Source organism: Lutjanus erythropterus, chromosome 8, assembly GCF_056507025.1.
Source record: "Lutjanus erythropterus isolate fLutEry1 chromosome 8, fLutEry1.hap2, whole genome shotgun sequence".
Lineage (NCBI taxonomy): Eukaryota > Metazoa > Chordata > Actinopteri > Lutjaniformes > Lutjanidae > Lutjanus > Lutjanus erythropterus.
This window is the reverse complement of record NC_139324.1, coordinates 23,866,358-23,876,552: the sequence shown is the minus strand read 5'-3', so window position 1 is coordinate 23,876,552 and position 10,195 is coordinate 23,866,358. Positions and strand designations below refer to the sequence as shown.

The 10,195-nt window shown below is 38.4% G+C and overlaps 1 protein-coding gene across 1 annotated transcript; it reads left to right on the top strand.

Moving 5' to 3' along the window:
* The first annotated feature begins 1,778 nt into the window (after positions 1-1,778).
* On the top strand, positions 1,779-9,995 carry ndufa10 (NADH:ubiquinone oxidoreductase subunit A10). Its single transcript, XM_084724960.1, has 10 exons — positions 1,779-1,938; positions 3,232-3,400; positions 4,102-4,317; positions 4,614-4,700; positions 4,922-5,043; positions 5,273-5,352; positions 6,534-6,588; positions 6,698-6,783; positions 7,040-7,148; positions 9,806-9,995. The coding sequence occupies exons 1-10, from the start codon at positions 1,864-1,866 to the stop codon at positions 9,872-9,874; spliced, it is 1,068 nt and encodes a 355-aa protein (XP_084581086.1). The 5' UTR covers positions 1,779-1,863; the 3' UTR covers positions 9,875-9,995.
* Positions 9,996-10,195: the final 200 nt, after the last annotated feature.

Here is a 10,195-nt window from a genome sequence, read left to right as displayed (position 1 = left end):
AAAATCCCATACTTTTTCTTTTTACTTTTAGTATGCTTGGCAGCTGCACTTACAAGGTATGCACTGTTGCCTTCAGTATACATGAAACTGGGACATACTGCCTCATCATAACACTGTATCTTCGAGACTCTTGCTCATTCGTTGCAGTTGGAAGCATGAAATTCAAAGTAAAAAAGAAAAAGTATGTGATTTGGAACATAGCATCAATGAGCATTCATCTGTCTGTTCTCTCTCAGCAGCTCAGCTGATGTCATGAATCTTCTGCTGCACAGAGGACTGTGGGTCAGAAAAACCAGAAAAAGCATGATGGCTTCCATACTGCAAAATACAACCAGATGCAATAGGACATCCTGGTATTTTTGGCATATTGCATTTCACATACCACATATAGGCACATACTAAATATTTTCGTGGCATACTCAATAGCATGGTAGTATGAGTCTTGGAATATACCTGTTGTTTGTGTTTGGCAGATTGATGTGGTTTAAATTCTGCTCTTTACACCATCATGTGCAAAACCTCAGAAATACCTAAGAAACAAACAAACAAACGAACAAACAAACACCTTTTTAAACTGTTTTTTGTCTGATGGTCAGTGCAGTGTTATGGCCATTACATTTTTGTGGGAAAACAGACCTAGCTATAGCTATTGTTAATCCCACCTGTCTCATGAACCTGATTCAAACTAGAGCTCAAACCACTTGTTGTTTCTGCTAACCTAGGGGATAAAAACCTAGGGGCCTGTGCACAAAAGGAACAATCTCAGTTCTCATCTACTTTTTTATTCCAGGTGATCATATTTCAATATGAGCATTTTCTAAATCAGTAATCAACTTTGGGATTTTACTGACATCAGTGGTGAGACAGGGCTGTTTAAAACAAATCACTACTACCACCTGCTGACAAAAAGGCAGACATACACACCAGGCACGGATGTAGCTCCACTGGATCCTTACAAGGATACAGGTTAACTAAAGGTGGCGTCTATGATCAGAATTAAACATGCAATCATTATGGGGGAAAGCTGCATTTTAGCACACAAGTTGTGTAGAATTCCAGATGGGCTGTTAATTGATGACTATTTTTTATTTTTTTTATTTTTTTTATTCTTGTTCTCATGTCTGTCCTTACTTGTGTTGTTTCTTGTTGTGCAGTTTGTTTGTTTCTGCCCATTTCTGTGTTCTGCTTATATCTGCTTGTGTTGTGCTTTTACTGTAATTAACATTTAAGCTAATGCTGGCATACTTAGAGTAATCTTTATTCAAACAAACAAACGAATGAATAAATAAATAAATAAGCTAAACATAAAGTTAATTGTCAACATCTTTGACCATCACGTTTTCAAGGAAAAAAACATTACCATTAACTGGTTTCACCTTATTAAATGTGAGGATTAAAGTCTTTTCTTTTTAATAACTGAACTGAACTGACTGTTGGTCACATAAAACAATCAACTTCATTATGTGGCATTTTGCTGTGTAAAGTAATGGCTTTTATTTTATTTTATTTTATTTTACTATTTTCTAACATCTTTTAAACAAAATAAATAATCAATTAAAAGTTACACACGTGAAAACCACAGTATAGTTTAAAAAAATAAATTCTCTTTTGTGAAATATACTCTATATTTCCTTCTAATACAAATGTACTTGTATCTGTGATATGTTCTGTTTTGACGTTTGCAATTTAGACATTAATCAACACGAAATTAAATTAAGTCGGGCAACGACTAGACATATTTAAACGTAAAATATATGCGACAACACTACGTAAAGGCCCTAACTACCTCTGACGTATGATTCAGTCGCCGGTCTGCGGTGATTTCTCGGGTCAGGTCGGTTGGTGTTTGGAGGACAGTTAATCATGGCCCTGAGGGTGATCCGGTTGATCATCCCATCGGGAGCAACCGCTTTTAAATCGGTGAACGTTGCACAGAAGGTGAGGACAGAGAACACACAGACACGGGCCCATATGTGTCCTGTTCAACGGTTCAAGTTTACAAGGACAGGCTAACTCTGCTAACAGCTAGCTTCCTAGCCGCTAGCACCACAGTCGGTCGCTAACATGCTACCTGCTAGTTTGTTTATGATGTTGGCAGTCGAAAGCCAAGTGTGTCAGCAAGCTGTCAGTACATCAAAGTTGTTAAACTGTTTTTAACGTCGCATGTAGACGTTCACAGCGGAGCAGGTCAGGTTTCCACCTAACTAAGCTGAGCTGTTATACCAGTTGATAAAACTAGCCAGCGGTCAACTGACAAGTTTCAACCAAAAATGTGCCTGTTTGACTTTAATTCTACCAGGTGGGATATCTAAAGTCCCCAGAGACAGACATCTCTCTTTTCTCACTGGTGATTTATTTCATGATTCCAGATTTTCATGCATCTGACAATCAGTTTGCTCCTAATGACTTCATAATATTGTGTTTTGGAAAAATGAGAGCCCGAATGATATTATCGGTCCAATAATGCTGCATATATGGTGTTTGATATGTGCCACAGTGAGACATTTTTAATGTTACTTGTAGTTATTTATAATTATTAAAAATCCCTGTGAAAATTTTGTCTTTCAGTTCCCTGATATAATTTTAGTCAGCTAAGTTTGTTGTTCACCTGTCTGGGCCACCAGACTGAAAATTAAGAATTACTAATTCATTAAGAATCTTAAAAAGTGTTTGCTACCACTGCCTGTTTTAATTCCTCTTCATGTTATCAGTGAGTTTTATTGACAGTGGTTTGTTGATGTTGTCACTGTAAATTGGTTTTCACAGGGAGAATATTACAATAATCTATTAAGCCATTAGCCACAAGCTGTTTATTACATAGACTGTGTTGAGGCTAAAGGGCTAAAACACACACATGGTTGTTGTTTGTGCATTTTAAAAACATCTAAATCATCAGGCCCCTGCCTTGTAGAGGGGTCTTGTGCCATATCTGGGTTTAATACCTGTAATACATCAGTTGAAACGTTTATCCCACATAGTGCATATTCTTGAACAAATTTGAGACAGCAAACTAATTTATATATTTCAAACTTAGTTCATTTAGTTCCTTTTTCATCTTGTTTGGTGTCAGTTGAAAAGAAGTGATTAAAAAAAGAAAGGTAACATTTGGTTATGATATGTATGGCAAAAACAACATATATCTACAATATTGGGGCGGGGGTGTAGCCCTTGTGGATTAATTTGGCTCTTAAGGTGGTTTGTGCAATTTTTTTTTTTTTTTTGGTCATCCAGGCAGGTGTTCACACAAGCCCAGTTAGAAGCCTACGGTATGGCTGGTGGGCCTATGCACTGGGTGAGAGGACGACACCACGGTTAAGCCAATACAGCAAAATCATCACCGTCGATGGCAACTTGGCCTCAGGGAAAGGAGCACTGGCGCAGAAGTTGGCTGACAAGCTGGGTAACTATCTCACCATAGGGATCCTTTGCTAGAGTTTCCACCAGCCAACCAGTGATTCTCTCAGGTTTATAATTATGCAGTGGATGGCTACACTGAGGGTAAAATGGCTGATATTTTACTGTGAAAATGTTTTCTGCACCAATCAACTGGAGCCCGACTGATGTTTTTAGGCTAAGATAAAAAATCTGGTAACAATGTATCGACCAGCATGTGTTTTATTTTTCTTTATTTTAATCATAAACCCACGTCTTAAAAAACATTGTAACAAGGGGCCCTTAAATTTGATTGTTAAAAATTGTGACCAAGATATGTACTAAGCGAGACATTGCATTTTAGAAAAATAAGCATGTCAGTTCTCCCTGGTGAACAAGCTGTCTAATGGTGACACTGTTACTGAGACATATCTCTATCTATTAGTGCTAAATGTATTGTTATCCAGTGGCCAACATATACAGTAATGATGATATATTGTGTACAATCAAATATTGACTGGTAATACCAGCCAGCCAATTTATTTGACAGGTTTTACTATGGACATATCTGCATTAACGGCATATTCTTGACATTTTGGGAAATATACTTGCTTGTTATCTCAGTTATTTAAAAGTAAACACAGCCATTAACTGAGCTGCTTGCACAGTTCTTTGGGTGGACAATGTTTTTGTGTAGGAAAACAATAACTTGAATTTTTGTATGTCTAGGGATGCTCTACATGCCTGAGCCCGACACTTTCTACTTGGACAAGATGACTGGGGAGAAGGCGCCACTTCACGTTGACTTCAACGGGATGTGCAGCCTGGAGAAGTTCTACACAGACCCCAAAGCTGCTGATGGAAACAGCTACAGACTCCAGCTGTGGATGTACACCATGAGGCTGCTTCAGTATGCTGACGCCATTGAACATCTGCTCACCACAGGTACCACTCACTCTCAGATGCACTGTAGGTTCCTGTGCTCAACTAATAAAGTGAGGTTTTAAATAAGACGTACACCTCAGTGACACAGTAGAGCTACAACGATGAATAAGGACCAGTGTGTGAGATTTAGTGCCATCTAGTGGTGAAATACAGATGGTGATACCTGTAATGTTTGTGATTAACATATACAACTGAGTTTGTAGCACTTGTGACGTGTCATGTTTGGTGTATGTATGGCAGGATTGATGGTGTATTAACAGAATAACTCATCTACCTCCTGGTCTTCTGTGTTTAAGGCCAGGGAGTGATCCTGGAGCGGTCTCCCTTCAGTGACATGGTTTTCCTGGAGGCCATGTTCAAACAGGGATACATCAGGAAGGAGTGTGAGTATTCAGTGTCACTAACAAAAACAACTGACATACAACCATTTGAAGTAAATGTTTTTATGTCAGTCACCAATTCAGGTCTGTTTTCGTCTTATTTGGTTTCAGTTGGATAAAATGCTGAAAATAAATGTGAAATTTGGTTATGGCATGTATCGTGAAAACAAATTGTGGTGTTCACATGACACATTTCTTAAAAACAAATGTCCTGTGGCTTGCAGGTGTGCAGCACTACAATGAGATCAAAGGCATCAGCATCTGTGAGTTCCTGCCTCCACACCTCGCCATCTATGTTGATCTGCCAGCTGAGGAGGTGCAGAAGAAGCTGAAACAGAGCGGCAAGGTACTGAGACATGCTACAGGATACAGTTATCAAAGACATTAAATTAGATCACACTGAAGAATAGTCACACAGTGGTGGAAATGTTGAAGTCATGCAGCTATAAAGTAGTTGATTTATAGTGTAATGTTAGCTTTTCACCTTTTGCAATTACATTTACATTTAATGTTTAATCAGGTGTTCTAAGCTTCATGTTTAATCATTTATTAAAATGTAATTTCTTTATTCTCAGTCCTATCTTCAGAATGTGCCCCTTGCATACTTGAAGAGCATTGAGGATTGCTACAAGAAGTCTTTCCTGCCCCAAATCAGGTGAGTAGTTGAACTTCTGAAAAACGGATATCTAATAGATCTCTGACCGCTGCCAAGTGACATATGAAACCAGAGTTAATTCTGACAACACATTTTGATTTAGCTTTAGTTGTAGTCATCTGACTAAAATATCATTTAGTTTCAGTCATATTTTAGTCACTCTGAATTGTTTCAGTTGTAGTCTAGTTTTAGTCGACTAAATAAAAGATTTTAGTTGACTGAATCTAAAGTACATTTAGTCAACTAAAATGTAACATATTTAAACATTTCTCTCAAATTCATTCTCCTTATAACATTTTACTAACAAGTATACTACATTTCTTCAAGCATACATTAGTTGTTGGTATATATTTGTTTGATACATAAAAGGGCAAACTGCTAATCAATGGTTCTATTTGTTGGGCCAAATGTTAATGGTCTATATTATGTATTATCGACCTGCACAATGCTCATGTAATTATTCTGTGAATAGTTCTAAAACTGTGATTTTAGCAACAGGCCATTTGCACTAAAACATTACCCCAGCAGTGCAGTCACTTTTTATATTTGGGAGAATTATGTTCACGATGGCCACTGATATGAAATAACTCTGGAATAAAACATAATCACAAACAATAATAATAATGATAATAATAATAATACTCTCTTTGTACAGTGCCTTTCATACAAGAAATGCAGCCCAAAGTGCTTTACAACAAAGAAATCCCATTCACTAAGTGCTTCATGTGTAAAAAGACAGAATGAACATAAAAACAGGAACAGAATGCCATAATTAATGTAAAATGAGTTGAACAATAGAATCCACGTGTAAAAATTAGATGACAGCAGTAGAATGCATCTTCACATGGATAAAACCCACTAGATAATACTTGTAAAAGTAAAATAAAATAAAGATTAAGATGATAATAAAAGTTAAAAACATTATATAAACGGCATAAAATCAAAGAAAACACAACATTTTAAAAGAAGTGCAGCAGTTCATAAGTGTGAAGTAAATTGCAAAGCAGTGTCTGTCACCACCTCCCTTGCTGGCTCAGTGGTGGAACAACAAAGCCTCTCCATCGCATGTCTGTAATTTTTTATACAGAGTGGCGAGACAGAATATTCCCTCTTTGAACAGACTGTCCAAAAGGGGCTCATGAGTGTTTGCCTAAACAGAGGTCTTTGTGTTTTTCTTTTAGCAAAACAGCAGAGCTGCTGGCTTACGATGCAGCCCAAGCCCAAGATATTGAAAGGGTAAGACTGTGTACAGTAGCTGGATGAATCATTTTTTTGGATACTATTTTTACCTCTAAAATCTATTCACTATTTCTCAGACAGCTTATTTATAACGTGCTGTCCGCAGGTGGCAGAGGACATGGAGTATTTGAAGTTTGAAAAGGGGCCGTGGCTGGAGCAGGATGATGTCACCTACCACCACATGAGGATGCTGTGAGTTCTTGATTAGTGGAGTACGTTTCCACATTGAAATGCAAATTACGTCGAGGAACATTCCCAACCAGTGAAGACAGGTTCACACCGACAAATCACAACCTCAGCCTCTTTTTGTCACACTCATTATAGATAAATATGCAAAGTACCTGAAGTGAACCATGTGGAGACCTGAAAATTCAGAGTAGTACCGATTGTGTTTTGTATGCCTCACCCCTTTGGCTTCTACATGCAAGTTATTTTCTGTGTTTTACAGCGTGGAAGACAAACAGAGGGTGGCAACGCTGACCCACATACCAAGGTTTCTGCCAGAGATAACCATCGGGGCCCATGAGTACGATGAAAAATACTACGCTTATAAATCGGTACGTAGAGACAAGATGCTCATTCTTACTTGCTGCTCTTTGGCTCATGTTATCCTCCAGAATCCCATTACAAGTATTAATTTATTTATTTGTAGAGCCATCATCTAGTAACTGAGAACAGGGATTTAAATTATAAACAGAGATGTGTCTCTTCAAGCTGTAACCCAGATTGCACACCTGTCATGTTAGATAGCTGCTGCATGAAGCAGAACACCAGTGGACAGAGTAAAAATCCTGAATCATGCTTTATGATCATTAAAACTAATCCAAATGAGATATACATTTCTAACTAGTGAAAAACACTGTCAGGAAAATACTATTTCCAAATTATAGAATATAATTTTTTTTTCAAATGGAACATGCAATAGAGAGATATGTGGTTGTTTAGTATTCATAGTGATACGAAGCAAAGATGTTAAACAAGCAAGCACCTGTTTGTTTGCATCATGGACGCACACGAGGACACGGATGCACGTGACGCAATACACATTCCTGCTGAACCCTTCACACTATTTCACTGATCTGCAATTGTTTGCAGCAAAGAACTGTGGCAGTGTGGCTACAAAGGCAACTAAAAAGACAACTGTAAGGAAGCAAGCATGAATGTAACCCTGCATTCCAACATTCGCATACTTTGTCTTTATGCTTTTAGTTCATACTGCAGCGGCCCTTACAAAGTACGTGGTGATCATACTGCTTCCTCATAACTTTGTGCCTTAAACTTTCACCCTTGTGCTCATACACACATCATCACAAAGGAGTTGCCATGTGGATGGATGATTTTTGGAGTTTTATTCACATATTCAATAAAGGGCCTCCAGGTGTTGTCAAAGGATTTACTAGGGTTTATGTGTGAATCTGCAAGTGAAAATCTAATCTTTTCAAGTTTGATGCGGTTGAGGATCTCCTTCAGCCAACTATTGTGTGAGGCGGAAAGAACATGCTTCCACTTAAATAAAATGAGGGATCTAGCTAACAGAGTTGTAAATTCCAGAACATGGCATTTTTAGGATGGTAAATTAGTGCTGCGAATCGTAGCACTCCAAATAGAGCTGTGAATTTTAGACAGGACCAAAACATGCAAGTATGATTAGCAGGTACATTTTTGCCAATCAGGTGTTTGTATAATGTGATCTGAAAAGAACTTTACGCTGCCATGACCCATGCCTGGCACACAGGCACGTGAGCACAAGAGTGCACCAGGTCAAGAATATGGTTTAGATGGGTTGTCGGATTAGGGTTAAGGGTGTCAATGGAGAAATAAATACCAGTGGTGAGGCACTTCTGGGCCAAATCCAAAGGGAGAGGAGAATCAATCAAGGACCCAGGAGAGCTACTTGGGAAATGGAGATATTTAGATTTAACGAAATGCCTGATTTGAAGGAAATGAAAAAAGTGGGATTTAAGCAGGTCAAATCTTTGTGAAATCAGCAAAGATTCCTTCCTTGTAGAAATACTTTATATTGGCTAAGCCCTTGTCATGCCAAATACGAAAATAATTGGCTGCACCCATGAAGAACAGTACAGCTCAGAACAAAGTTGAAACGTTCAGTGCACCTTGCTCTGATTGTAGCACCGTGCTGCTTGTAAAAGCCGTAGAACCATTGTTCTGTTGCTCTGCAGATCAGCTGGGGACGGCTCTAATGAGACACTGGTTGCTTCTGGCTGGTGACATTAATTAGCTGTGTTGTGTCCAATGAAGTTGCAGAAGCATGAGTTGCCCTTTTGTTTCATGCCTTGTTATTATTTGAGGATAAGTTGCATTATCTTGTGGCGATCGCTTTATTGACACTTACAAAATCATATTGAGGGACCCTGCCTTTGCCTAAATCCTGCCTGTTCTTTTTATATTGAGTAATTTTTATTTCTCCACCCTTTGCCATGTGACGCCTGTGCTGTACTGTCAGTGCGATGGAACTAATTTTCTTTTGCTGAAATATTGAACGACTCATAGTTCCAAGAAGGCAAATGCCAGATGTGGAATATTCTACAAGGCTTTTGGTATCATCAGTCTTTCAGCGAAACATTTGGGTCTGACCTTTTCTGTTTATTGACTGGAGACTTTTTTTGTCTCCCCCTGCTGCAAAAATGAGGCTGCGTAATGCTACAGGAGGCTGTGACCTGACATTTAGTTCTGAGCCCGGCTCTCAGTGGAGCGAATGAGAACTGTGGCACACGGTGGCGTAATCTCCCTCAGCACATTTGAGTCGGCGAAGTAAAGTCACGGAAGGACGTTTGCAACACTGATGTGTTGCAGCTTCCATTGTGCATTTTATACAAAAAATATTGTTTAACAGTTAAAAAGCCTGAAGGTTTTCCATGTGAAGTTGTGACAACACTTGATTAGACTGATTCATCAACAGTGAAATTAATTAAGAGTCATTTTCTCTACCTGCATTGCTTGTTATTAAATAGCTTTAGATTTAGCCTGAAAGACATCACATTTAACTCTGCAGGCATTCCAGTTATCTTGATTAGATGCTTTCAGCTATTTCAATTAGAACCATGTAATTTTAGATGTAAAACTATACTGTTAACAACTCCTTCTACACTTAATTAACTCTTCCAACAAGCCAAAGCTATTTGTATGTGATTCTGTTATATTGAGTGTTCAGTCTTATTCCTTTTACTTTAATTATCTTTTGTTTTCTCTGTAGCTCCCTGGGAAGAAGTACGCCCCTGGTTATAATGCAGACGTCGGAGACAAATACATCTGGCTGAAGTGAGCAGAGTCCACAGGCAGTCAGTGAACTATGAACCGCTCGTCCATTATTGATCCGGTCGTCTTCTGTTGTACATCCTAAATAATATGTATGTATTAAAAGAATAAATTTTGAATCTACAAAATGTCTTTGTCTTTTGACTGTGCATGCCAAAGGTAATGGGAAGGTATAAATTCTAGTTTCTTACATAGGTTCATGAAAAGAAGGTAATTAGGGAGCAGGGAAACAGGCAGGTCTTTTAAAATGAACAGCAAGGTGGGAAGTCAGACACTGCTGTACTCCAGGTAACACTGCTGTAATGTTGAAAACCTGTAACAAAAGTTT